Genomic DNA, 12,606 nt, shown 5'->3' with positions numbered 1-12,606 from the left:
TTGTTATGCCGCTCTGTTTATTTTTGTATTTTATAGTTCGAAATAATTCCCATAGATGGTGTTTTAGAAAGTCAAAAGTACCGGTATGAAAAGGAAAGGCACTGAGGACGAGCAAAAGAAAGCTATGTTGATGTGCTCATGCGGAGTAGTTCAGTGACTGAACTTCAGTTGTAAGACAACGTTTGCCGAAGTGTGTCATCCCTCTGACCCTGAGACTCGAAAGCATAACACGATCTTGGTAGACCCTCAAAACTTTAAAATAGCTTTCTTTCCAAAATATTGTAGCTATTTAAATGTTTTAAAAAATAGTTAGATATTTACTGGTGTGTGTACACAAGAGCGTCGGTCTCTTGATGTAATGTGTTTGTTATTATCTCTGTGACACGCCCTTTATCCGTATATACCTGTTGACCGAAATTTGATATCAAAAACATTTTTCTTTCGTCTAAATTACAACCTCAAAGATCGACATCAGACACTATCCGTCATTGCAATGGGTATCCCTAGCATGAACAGAGTTGATGACAGTGGTTATTATGATGGAAGTAGAGTTTTTTCTTGGCTTTCTGAACCTACAGGTTTATCTGTAGACCAGGTGTGTAGTGTCTTTCATTCATTTCTATTCATTTTATTATTAATGCAGTAACCCTTAAATGAATCTATTATGTGTGGTTTCAGATTAACTTTCTACTGAGCCAATTCACTGCTGTAGGTGCAGCTTTTGCCTTTCGGTACCAACTTCACAATTCCAGAGTAGCACCTGAAACAAGACATGGGGCAGCATTACTTTTGGGTTTGATCATGGTTGTGTTTTGCTTTGGAAGGTAAAATTATTATTAGTTTAAATTCACTTATATCTGATGTAACATATCACTGTACAAAATTACAGGCAGGCACTACACCTTGCTTGTCTTTCAAGCATATCTTATGCCATCTTGATGACTGCAAGCCCCAAAATTGCACAAAGGTAGGCAACATTTAAATTCTTAAAATTTTATTGTATATACAATTGGACATAAAATATGTGACATGATCACATGATCCATTTTATAGTCTTAAATAATGCAATTAGTCTTACTGGTGTGTTTTATATATATTAAATACTGTAGCCATAGTTTGTTATTATATCTGCAGACTGCAGTTTAGATGCTATTTTTTTATATAAATTTTTTGTTTTTAAAAAATTGTTCTTTGTAAATTCTCTAAAGGAACAGTCGGGTTCTATTAGAAATAATATTGTGCGGCGTGAGCGATTTAAAAATAACCACCCGTTTATTTTTTAATTTTATTTTTTTCCTCAATTAAGCCGCTTTCTTCATTAAAAGATGTTTTTAGTAATCGAAATGTTTACACGAATGCTATTTCAATAGTTGGGCTAATATCATCACCCTTTTACGTTCTGTTTCATGATTCAAATTTTCACGATTTGTTTAAAACCTTTAGGTTGGTTCTTATCACTTCGATGCTTTACTTATCACTTGTTCATATCAAACGACAGTATTATAGCTATAATTCGTACACGCTCGACATATCAGGTAAACACTTTTGTTTGAATTAGCTAGATTTGCCTGTATCTAAGGCCAATTTTTCTATATTGCTTTAGTGCCATAGCAACCATTTTTTAAATTTTTCTACTTCTTTTTTTTACACCATTTCATTGTTTATGTTTGGCCAATTAGTTTATAAATTTCAAACAAACAAACTGATTCCTAAAGCTTCGAAATTGATAGGTCCGTTAATGGTACTAACGCAAAAAGTGACAAGTCTCGCGTTCTCATTGCACGATGGGGTTGCCCGGAAAACGGAAGACTTGACTCCATTCCAAAAACAACAGCTTATTCGTAAGGTCCCAAATCCACTGGAATACTACAGCTACGTTTTTCATTTCCACGCCGTGATGGTTGGACCCACGGTCCTTTTTGCTGACTATACCGACTTTATCAACGGAAAGCATTTTGCCAATAAATCAGTAGAAGCGGTAATAGAGTCGCCAGTTTTGCCTCTAAGCAGATCTTTCTAATGATTTGATTATTAGAAATCAGCAAAAGAAACGGCCGACGAAACAACTGGCGATGAGATTGACGTTATTTCCACTCCGGAACCTTCAGCTGTGTCGATCGTTTTTAAGAAACTCTTTTTCAGCCTCGTTTGTGCTGGTCTTTTCGTCAAACTCACGCCCATGTTCCTCATAACTCGAATCAAAGGTGAATCATTGATTTTTTGGCACTTTCAGAATTTTGTTTTTTAAAAATTCCTCTGAAACCCTTGATATTATTAGATGACGATTTTGTCGAAAATACTTCGTTGTTTGGCAAAACACTTTTCATCCTGTTATCGACTACATTCGCACGCATGAAATACTATCACGCCTGGCTTTTGGCTGACGCAATCTGCAACGCTTCTGGGCTGGGATTCAATGGCTACACATCATCCGGCAAGGCGAAGTGGGATCTTATATCCAACGTTGATATTTTAAAATTCGAAGTATGAGTAAGAATTTATTTTAAACCCCGGTAGTTGCTGTTTTACCGATTTTTCTTTTTTCCACCCAAATTAGTGCGGTCTGAGTTTGAGAGACAGCATCGACAACTGGAACAAATTTACCAACCGCTGGCTTCGTTTCGTTGTGTATGAACGGACCAATCGGTTCCAAACTGTTCTTACATACTGTTTGTCTGCCATGTGGCACGGATTTTACCCGGGTTATTACATCACCTTTCTCGGTGGAGCCCTGTGCACATTGGCTGCCAGATCCGTTCGCCGCTCGGTTCGTCCCTTTTTCACGGCAAACCGCGTGACGCAGGGATTTTATGATGTCCTAACTTTCATGACTACACGTGTCGTTATGGCCTATCTGACCTTTAGCTTCGTTCTACTTGAATTTTTGCCATCGATGCGTATGCTGGCGTAAGTAAATTATATTAAGTTTCATACCGATGTGGCGTCATATAATTTTTTCTTCTTCAATCATTTAGACACATGTATTTCTGGGTCCATCTTCTCTCATTGGCGGCCATCTTTATCCTTCCCAAATTGCTTCCACCTCCAAAACCGATCAAGGATCAACTGGAGCAGCAGAAACGTCTGGCGACCGCTAAACTTCCTTCTTCTTAGATTGCTAAGGTGTATTTACAAACTTTTTTGAGAATTAACTAAGGGAAGGGGTTAACCTTGACTAAAAAATATGTCATTATTAATTACCAAAAGTTACTTGAAACCTTGCTTAACAATCACGGGATGGATATTTTTTTAGAAATTATCCCCATCTCTGTGATTACATTTGTATTATTAATCAATTCCAGTTAAGCAACTGGCACATTCAACCATCACGTTCATTTCGCACAAATAACACTAAGCAGCCCTATAACCTGCTTTAGCGTGATTCAAGTATATCGGTATTTTACAGCAGCTATATAAGTTATAGATAATCTTTTATCTTCCAGAAGAGTTGAAAATGTATGTTTAATAAAAAACAACCCATGACCTCTATCCCCTTGTATCTTGAAACTCGTTGTGATTTCATATGGATGTGATGTGACAAGATTCAGCATATTCCGGCTTCGATATGTGTCAGCCGTGTGTAGGCTACGACTAATCTATTTCCTTGCATATAAAATGTTTAAAATACTGCATAAAATCATTATACACTTCGAGTAGCTCACACATTTGTTGCTTATTGAGGTTACTTAATTATCAGTACATCCTGCTGACTGTCGTGCAATTGTTTCTACCGCCAGCGTGAGCTAAAAAAAAATCGGGAATTCGTTAAAAAAACACGTACATAGTAGTAACATATGGGTCTCCTTATCTATTTGTGTACGTTTGTCGAAATTGGTTGCTGGTCGGAAAGATTGGGTCCTTTCCGCGAATTTAGCTAGCCAGCTGTATTATATCTGGGTGGAGATATCAGACTGATGAATCAATGTTTGAACCCGATAGCGGAAAACAGCAATTATGGATGATTCTGCTTTTTTTTCTTTTTAAGGAATGATTCATGGCTAAAATCGTCCGGCAATCACGCCATCACGTGGCTCAGTCAACGCCATCGAATGAACTTGTGCGCAATAGTTAAAAGGCTTTCGTAACTGTAAATTGGATTGGCAGCTTTTCCGCTAGAGGCACGTGTAAAACTAGTTCGAATTTCCGAACGGGACGGCGGGACCTGTTTTGCTTCAGCGTTATTACGGCATATTACAACGGGTCAGTTGATTCTAAAAGGAAAACCTCTGCGAGGTGATTGCTGTCACGCAGTTAGCTCGATCAAAGTCAAATCTGATAACAAGGTTCAGTGCATTCCACATCCTGTTTCCTGTATTTCTTTGCGTTGCCAAAAGGAAACAAAAAAAAAACACAATAAGTATCCATCTAAGCTTATATATATATATATAAGGGGTATTAAGAGAAAACAAACTCGGATTAATTTATGTTTGCTATGGAAACAACCAAAAAACAAGTCGTATTTTAAATCTGAGGCATAATTATAAGGCAGGTGATGATGTTGCTCGCAACAAATTACAATTTTTCACAGTCGATTATCATCTGCCGACTACAGTCTGGACTAGAACTATAGACGATAGAGAAAAGAAATCACTCGGAATGTCGGATATGTCAATAATGGGTGACTATGTCATTAATCATCCGAAGAGTTCTAAAGTAACACAAATAATAAAAAAACAAACATGGCATCCTCCAATTGATGTACAATAATAGACTCTTCTTATGAAATAATTAAATAGTAAAAACACGAAATTATAGCTATCGCTTTAGAGATGTGACGTGAATAACAATTCGAGAGACTTTTGAATATTTTCGGTTGGGTTCCTTGAAACAGAAATAAGGAAGAAAAAGAAAAATGTCGATGCGATTCGAGAGAAACGTAGAGGTGTTTTTGGTGTGTAGGGATTATTCCTTGGGTAAATTCACCGCGTGTCGATTGAAAAGGAAAATTTAAGTGGAGGGTTAAATATGCCTCATATTTGCCATTGATTGAAGTAGCTCAGAAAAGCGCTATTTTCAAGCCACGGTCGATCTCTCCCTTTGCTCGTTGGTCGAACGAGACGTTAGTAACAGATGCAAATTGTCGACTATTTCTTGCATCTGTGATTGAGAAATCGATCAATAATGCAGTTTCGACTAATAGTCAACACTACTACCATGTCGCTATTTTACCTGAGGAGAGTACAGAGAGTTGACAGGAGACGTGTCCCCAACCGCTTCTGGCGACAATCTCAGTTCAAGATGAGAATGCAGCAGAAATATTCGATACCACAGTACGCCCGCTGACAGGCACAAGATGACTAGAAGTAGGTATATGCCACTGGAACCCCAGGTTAGCTCAAAAGGGTTGTTATGCAATTTTGATGAACGGTTGTCAAACGTTTCGCCGAGATCATCTGATACTACATCGTCATCGTCTCCATCTTCTGCCAATGTGTCCAGAGCGAATTATTATCTCGGGTTCTGTTTGAGTGCTTCAGTAGATTTGTCTTACCTTCGTTGACCAGAGACGTACGAGAAGAAAAGAAATTCATTAGACTTTTCCTCGATTTGGCAATGGATGAAGACAGTCCAAGAGAAAGTCTTTCGTCTTTTGCCTCTTCACGTTCAGGTGTAGGAGAATACGAACGCTCGAGAGCCGAATCATTTTCATCCGGATCCGACGAGGTTGCTTCCTGCACAATGTTGAAAACACATATTATAGAGTATAGGTCCACAACGTATTCATTTATGAATTATTATATACCGTGGCAGTAGTTATTTGAACGCTGCCGATTTCAGGACTAATTATTAAACCTTCAACTGAATTCTGTGAAGATTCATTGCTTGAATGTTCTCCATTTTGTGATGAACCCTCATGTTCCTATTTAGAAAAGATTATAACATTCAAAAGTTGTTGACAATTATCTCGTAATGGCTGTATAGTACCCTTTCTCCATCTAAGCAGTCTCCCATGCGATTGGGAAAGTGGAATTTCTTCCAGACACTCAATGCTAACCTGTAGGCAACATCTCTAGACATGAGAGAACTGAAAAGGTGCTTTTCCGTAGCTGTGGTGATGGCTATGGCATTTGGAAAGAATTTGGCTGTTTTTTCCTTGGTTATTTTGCGAACATCAGCCATGGGAATAAGTATCTGTTTATTGATGTAACAAAAATCAAGTTGGTGAGCAAAAAAAGTATTGATCCACAGTGCTGAAAACAACTCACCTTCCTGACATAGCCAAAGACATTCGAGTGAAATGCAAAGTAATTGTATGTAACATACAAGTTTCCTTGCAAGAAGATGTCACCAACCAAGGCACATGAATAATCTGTCGTGTACAGGGAAACATCAAAAATCAATAAGGCTCTCAGTTATGTAAGTTTTTCAGATGATTCAGGATTTCAGTGACACTTACGGTTGAGGACGCGTTCATCTCTGGGCACGTAAGGAAAGTGACGAAGGAACTTTTTCTGTTTCGATTTGGATCGACCGAGATCTTGGAGATCATAGTGGAGTTGCGGCAAAGCTGGAGTGCTCTGACTGAACTTTTTCAGTTGGTGATTTTTCTGCTGCGATTCGGTCGACGATAAAGTCTGATTGTTTTCCTTGTTACTAGGACTAGTAATAAGTGCTGGTTCAACTATCGTCATTGGATCCTCGGACTGTGCAGTACTAGTACGAGCGTCGACGGACAAAGCTACTTGATCCAGCTTGCCGGTTGACACTGCCACAACCGTGTTCCTTCTCAATTTGGTAGCAGACGCCATAGCAGCGCTCAAGGTGGCACCACTGGGAATCAGAAATTCGATCGCGGGCGGTTTAATATAACACAACAAAATTTGACATTTGTTCTATTTAATTACCTGAATCTCTCTGAAAAACGACGCCAAGGTTTCGGTGAGACAGTAGAGGACGCAGACGAATTCAAATCGCTGGAACGACGCAGTGAACTACTTCGGCTGAGTTTGTTGCAATGGACGTTGTCCGATTTCACGTCATCGTTTTCCGACAGCAAGGATCGACTCAAGTCGTCATATCTATATACGAAATGAAATCATCCGACGTTAGTTAAAAAACAGCACAGCCAAAAAATTGGAAGGTGTTGGGCTATACACTGTTAGTTCAATTAGTCACTCGACGAGTATAATAATGATAATGAACGTTACATATGGACGAGACCGACTGTGTAAGAAATAAGCACCGAGGCAGCGCGGTGACACGTTCGTGACTGCGTGTTGTTAGGAACAACCGGACGGGCAACTTATCGCTAATCTTATTTTCTGTCTTTCTCTCTCTTCTCCCATTTTTCCTTTCTCTCTTTTCTTTTTTGTTTTCTTCTTTCGTTCCTAATAGACTAAACTCCACTGTGTGTTGCAGCCAAAAAGGGCGATTGATTATCTTGTGTGGCTTTTTCCAATGCATCTGCTAGAGTCTAGATGCAAGTTATATATGTTGTCGTCGCCGTTGGAAGGGCATAGATCAACTTTTTCTCTTCCTATCTCGTTCACTATAGTTTTCTTCATCCCGTCATATTGTAAATCACGATATCAAAAATTTCTTTAACCCAAAAAATGTGTTTTTCCATGTCGCTCTTCCGCATTCGACGTTGTTATCTTCTCCGTTATTCACGCTCCGAGATATATTGTCTACTACGCGTGTTACAATTGCGACGTCGGGGTTTTTGTTTGTTTTTCCTTATTCACCCACAAAACGGAAGAGGTTTGGATCGTTTAAAGTAAACAAGCGAGTGAATAGGACATGTAGAATCATTTCCGCGAATGATTGTTACCCAATTCAATTTTAAGTATACAATACGCTCGATAGGAAAAAGGCATATTGCACAACGCCTTGCATTATTTGCCGCTTTGATAATGGCTGGTGACGTTCTAGGGCAGATTTTACGGCCCCTATAAATTGTAACAGATGGAAACCGAGTGACGAGGAAAATAATAAATAATAAAACAGGGAAAAGGGATATGACTCAATCGAGAGAATTCATTGTTTTTTAAAGGTGCAGCTGATTCAAAAACCATTTTGCATATTGGCTAGACTATATGCTGATGACGTCAAATGGAAACAGCTGCTGGGCAAAAAAAGGTCTGAAATGACGCCTGCATGGCATAGTGTATACTTTGGTCCCCAAGGAAACAGCCACTGCAATACAAAGTCGCACGCCGGACAAATATTGGCTTTACAGCTGTATAGGTCGGACGAGCTTCTGAATTATTAGCAAAGCAAACGAAAATAAACAACAACGTCACCCGCCGTGAATCGAAATCGCCTCTGCGCATTTCAAGTTCAATGCGAACCGCAGATGAAAATGAAATTGTTTTTAAAAAAGGCCATGGCCTACACTGTCGACCCCATCTCCTATTTATTCCCGTGGCCTTTTACATATAACTCTCACTCGTTGAGTCTCTCCCAAGTTTTCTGGGTCCTGACACATACAGACGCGTCGCCCTCATTAGGGCGTCCACGGACGTCATCGTGAAAACTGGGCACGAACATTTTTTTGATTTCAAGGATCTCCGTTTTTGGTCAAAAAGGCGACAACCAAAATTTAGTTTTGGGGAGAAAAAGATGTTAGCATCCATTGACGTGCTGGCTATATATTAATCACATCTGCAGGCCTAATTCCACGAAATGCGTGTGTGCATTGGAGACGTTGAATTAATATGGAGGCTCACCCAGACGGCACGTACGAGCATCTGATTAAAAACGTACAAGATCTCCATTGGACTCTCGACTCGAGAGTATCTACATGGGGTTTGACGGTATAACCAAAGATCCCAATTGCCTTTAGTGTTCAGGGACTGCTGTGCGATAACGAAAGGAGAATAACAAAAACAAGAAAAACGGGGCCGATTCGAAAATGAGATAACCAAGTCATGAGGGCACGACGCTCACGAATCAAATCTCTCTCGCCACAGTATTACTCTCTCTTTCTGTGTACTTTGTTTCTGCCATAACGGCGGATGGAAAATGACTAGCAGAAAATGATAATGTAAATTCGAATAAAATTTTACAACTTTGAACCGGGGAAGACAAGACAAGACGCGACCAAAGTGTTGTATGTTTATAATATCCAGATGGGGACCAAACTTTGGAATGATGGACTCTCGGACCGTTTGCCCTTTTCCGTGTAAGCAAAGAGAGCAGCAGCACATACACACACACACACACCGCACGATGATGGCTGGCCGGCGACTCTATACACACACTGTTTTGGACGACTACACACACACAGACACACACACAGCATGTGGGCTTGTATAAAGTAGAGACGACTAAATACAGGACTTTTTGATTTGAACGGAAATCCCCGTGCCCAATAAAATAAGCGGAATGGCATCAGAGTCTTTCCCGTTATACAGCGTGAATCAACGTGAGAGATTCACTACACACACACACACGCAAACACACAAACCACCGTGATGGGAATTTTAAATTTTACCTTTTTTCTTGGGGGAAATCAAATAACTATAATAATCCGTAAGTGATATTTGTCTACTAACCCGACAGTTCTGACTGGACGCCGTCGAAATAAAAGTTTGTAATAGAATTTGATGGTTGTCGTCGCCGTCGTCCGCGCTGCTGAGGTTAAACAACGACGTCGACTCGAGGACGACGTCTCTCTTGCTTCCAACGACGGTGAAAGTGTAAAGTCGACTGGTGGCCAACGCCGCTGGCCCATGTTTATAGAAAAGAGAGAGAGAGAACAAACGGGATGGTGGAAAAAGACCTTGCCCCCCTCCGCTATACCTCACAGCAATTCCCTCTACACAAACTCTGATGGCATATAGTGAGCGTGCGCATCGTTCTTGTACGACGGATAAAACATGTGCGAGCGCAAAAATATTACGATTCGAAATTTAAAAATCCCGACAAATGCGCTAATAGAAAAAGCGGCGCAACCCGCGCTCCAGTTGCCAAGCGACTGATTACATGTGACGCCGAGCTTATTTGAATAGTTTACAAGATTGTTTCTCTCTATTATAATAGCCGCCAAGGATCTAGTGGCCTCAATTCCCGTCGTTGCGCGCATTAATATACTATATACTGTTTAAGAGATAACAACAACAGATCAGGAGCGAGAGAAACACCCGCGTTCAGCATTCACGCTGCTGACCGAGATTGCCCAACATATGGCACAGCTTCCGTGAGTGTACGAAAAAAAAACAAGAAATCTCGGTCAATGTTGAAAACTCGTTTTTGTCTTGTAACTTTTTCTTTCGACTCGGTCGCACCCTCTTTCGGTCGTGACACGGTTAAATTTGAGAGCTCCCCCCTCCTTCGTAAATGACTTACGTCAAAAATATTTTTATTGATTTTCTTCTTGGTTGTTTTTCACGTCCACCCCGGAGAAGTGTAAAGGTATGCATATGTTATAGTTGGACACATCTATTTTGAGAACGAACGTTGAAAGGAAGAAGAAGAAGAAAGAATGGACAAATATGAGGAAGAAGGGAGAAGAAGAAGAAGAAGAACCCATGAAAGATTATACACTATACCTTACGGCGGTGGTGTTGGTGATGGCCGGCTGAATGTGAGGGACGGCGAGAAAAAGATCCAAAGTTTGAGAAGCCAAAAAACCGGTCACGTACTGATGCTGATGATTTTCCGTGCTACCCCCGACGCCAGTGCTACTAGCGTTCGAACTGCGGCGTCGGTGGGCTTCGGCCAGCTCCGAGTCCCGCTCTGCCATTTCTTCAGTCACGAGCGAAAAGAAAGAAGAAAGAGAAAAGAGAGAAAAGAAGGGAGAGAGAGAGAGAGTCAATAAAAGTGAACATGGAAAATCCGCTTCGGCATAGTATACATCAACTTTTATCCAATAAAAAAGAACCCCCCAAGTCCAGCAGGAGTCCCTCCCTTTTGTGCCAATGACCCTCCGTGACCGTCAAATGGTTATATTATATCAAATGCATACAAAATAGCTACCGGCTGGCTATATACGAGTATTTATACGCTAACTTGTTTCGCATAGTCTAATCTATTCTTTCTATATTCCAATGCCACTATATACGACGATATAGTACTATAGCACGTCATTTCTTTTTGTTTTCCATCTCCTGAATAGAGCGACAGCAGCACAGTTGTCGAGGAAATGTGATTAGGTTGTTGTGAGCGACACACACGCCGACAAGGGAGAGACGGGCAAGATAATAATGGCTCGATGGAATAGATAGACGACGACGGAATCTTTTGCCCGAGACCAGCCATATCGCGGAATTCGTTTAGTTGCTCTCCATAGTGCATCATCAAAGGCAAAAGAACTTGTCGTCTGTGTCTGTGCAGCAGCAGCAGGGTCAAAGGAAAATGGAGAAACAGCTTTGGGGCGTATTACTATAGATGTGATTTGAATTGTTATCGATTTCTTGTTTCATTATTATGCCTCTCGGCAGTTGTTGTTGAAATCAGAAAGAATCGGGAATTGTTTTGGTCCTTTAAGGAATCCAGTGGCGACGAGATATAGCTGCGTGTCGTCTAAACATTTTGGCAAAGGCTTTTTCCTGTTCACGCTCGGCTGGATATCAATCGTCACTCGCCAAAAATAATGAAGCCAACCATTTTATAGCGTTTCTTCTTTTATAGTCACGTCTGACACACACACACAGTGTCCAATACTATGTTTATTGATTTGGCAACGCCAACAATATCCAATCGATATGATGATGACGACAAATGTCTTGTTTATATTAGGCATCCCGTTTTAAACACGGACTAGTAAAGGCGGGATATTTAAATTTAAAAATTCGAGTCTCAATTTAATCTTTAATCATTTGAAGTTTCAAAAACTATAAACGAAATTAAACAGGTAAATTTAAAGGCTGGCCAAAACTAGCCCTGTAGGTTTGAATTGGTTAAAGCCAATTATAAAACAGGTGTGATGATGGAACTGATTGCACGGCGGATTTGGCTACGTGCTCGTATAATATTGAACCTGGTTTGCGGCTAGTGAAAACCGCAAAACGACAAGTTGCTGAATTACCGCGCCATGAAATATTTCTTTTAAAATTATACAGCGGAACTGCCAAAAATTTTGATCATTTATAAATTGAAAGCACTTCGTTTCTTCAACAAGTTGCGCAAATTTAGTACCTTCGGCGGTGGCCACTTCCGCAACGGAATCTGACCAAGTCCGGATGCGCACCGGATGTGGCGACAAGAACTCGTGGACACTAGCCGAACTAAAACGACGTTTCCAGTTCATTCTCGATCTTTATGTTTCTGATCAAAACAAGCCACAATAAAAAATATCAGCACCAATTGTGTGTTGTTTTAATTGAATTAATTCAAGAAGCTCTAATTATGAAAAATCAACAATGAATTTTGAGATGTTTCCGAGAGATAATACGAGCCCGTACAATGGCGAATGAGAGCACGATAGAGACTGGCATCAGAGTCCCGAATCACCGAATATCTCCCACACCTTGACGGTGGTGTTGCGTGATTCTGTGCGTTGCGGGTGGAGAAAACAATTCGCATCTTTTGTGTGTGGGTGTTGCTGGTGGCGTAGTACACACGACACAGCCAAAAGAAATGGTTGGCTTTTACTATTAGCTGTGTGTAAGATGCTGCCCTGCTATAGGTCCCCGTATGTTGTTGTGTGCTGTGGTGTGTTTT

At 40.4% G+C, this 12,606-nt stretch overlaps 2 protein-coding genes across 6 annotated transcripts; one reads left to right on the top strand and one right to left on the bottom strand.

Moving 5' to 3' along the window:
* Positions 1–110: 110 nt before the first annotated feature.
* LOC124188852 (lysophospholipid acyltransferase 6-like) lies at positions 111–4,382 on the top strand. 2 transcript variants are annotated; one of them, XM_046581769.1, is made up of 10 exons: positions 114–238; positions 465–595; positions 679–824; positions 890–967; positions 1,444–1,535; positions 1,731–1,978; positions 2,036–2,204; positions 2,279–2,484; positions 2,558–2,907; positions 2,976–4,382. In XM_046581769.1, the coding sequence occupies exons 2-10, from the start codon at positions 494–496 to the stop codon at positions 3,112–3,114; spliced, it is 1,530 nt and encodes a 509-aa protein (XP_046437725.1). In that variant the 5' UTR covers positions 114–238; positions 465–493; the 3' UTR covers positions 3,115–4,382. The 2 variants fall into 2 exon arrangements, with proteins under 2 accessions (XP_046437718.1, XP_046437725.1); XM_046581762.1 differs by having other exon boundaries at positions 111–595.
* Positions 4,290–12,506, bottom strand: LOC124188827. 4 transcript variants are annotated; one of them, XM_046581712.1, is made up of 10 exons: positions 12,082–12,506; positions 10,494–10,689; positions 6,846–7,019; positions 6,398–6,771; positions 6,207–6,310; positions 5,926–6,132; positions 5,744–5,860; positions 5,492–5,672; positions 5,170–5,423; positions 4,290–5,097 (listed from the first exon to the last, which is right to left on the bottom strand). In XM_046581712.1, the coding sequence occupies exons 1-10, from the start codon at positions 12,191–12,193 to the stop codon at positions 5,014–5,016; spliced, it is 1,803 nt and encodes a 600-aa protein (XP_046437668.1). In that variant the 5' UTR covers positions 12,194–12,506; the 3' UTR covers positions 4,290–5,013. The 4 variants fall into 4 exon arrangements, with proteins under 4 accessions (XP_046437668.1, XP_046437677.1, XP_046437685.1 ...); XM_046581721.1 differs by having other exon boundaries at positions 5,170–5,420; positions 12,082–12,297; XM_046581729.1 differs by lacking the exons at positions 10,494–10,689; positions 12,082–12,506 and adding an exon at positions 9,498–9,916.
* Positions 12,507–12,606: the final 100 nt, after the last annotated feature.

The sequence above is a fragment of the Daphnia pulex genome, chromosome 1, assembly GCF_021134715.1.
Source record: "Daphnia pulex isolate KAP4 chromosome 1, ASM2113471v1".
NCBI classification, from domain to species: Eukaryota; Metazoa; Arthropoda; class Branchiopoda; order Diplostraca; family Daphniidae; genus Daphnia; species Daphnia pulex.
Note: the sequence above shows the minus strand (reverse complement) of the source record. Positions and strands in the feature narration are given on the sequence as shown.

What these genes read in the sequence shown, in the direction of transcription:
- LOC124188852 (XM_046581762.1), top strand. Translation starts at nt 494, where the DNA reads ATGGGTATCCCTAGCATGAACAGAGTTGATGACAGTGGTTATTATGAT. An exon ending in GTTGTGTTTTGCTTTGGAAG is followed by an intron (nt 825 to 889) that starts GTAAAATTATTA and finishes ACAAAATTACAG; the next exon opens with GCAGGCACTACACCTTGCTT. An exon ending in TTGATATTTTAAAATTCGAA is followed by an intron (nt 2,485 to 2,557) that starts GTATGAGTAAGA and finishes CACCCAAATTAG; the next exon opens with TGCGGTCTGAGTTTGAGAGA.
- LOC124188827 (XM_046581712.1), bottom strand. Translation starts at nt 12,193, where the DNA reads ATGAACTGGAAACGTCGTTTTAGTTCGGCTAGTGTCCACGAGTTCTTG. An exon ending in ACCAACACCACCGCCGTAAG is followed by an intron (nt 7,020 to 10,493) that starts GTATAGTGTATA and finishes TTTCGTATATAG; the next exon opens with ATATGACGACTTGAGTCGAT. An exon ending in ACTGCTTAGATGGAGAAAGG is followed by an intron (nt 5,861 to 5,925) that starts GTACTATACAGC and finishes TTTTCTAAATAG; the next exon opens with GAACATGAGGGTTCATCACA.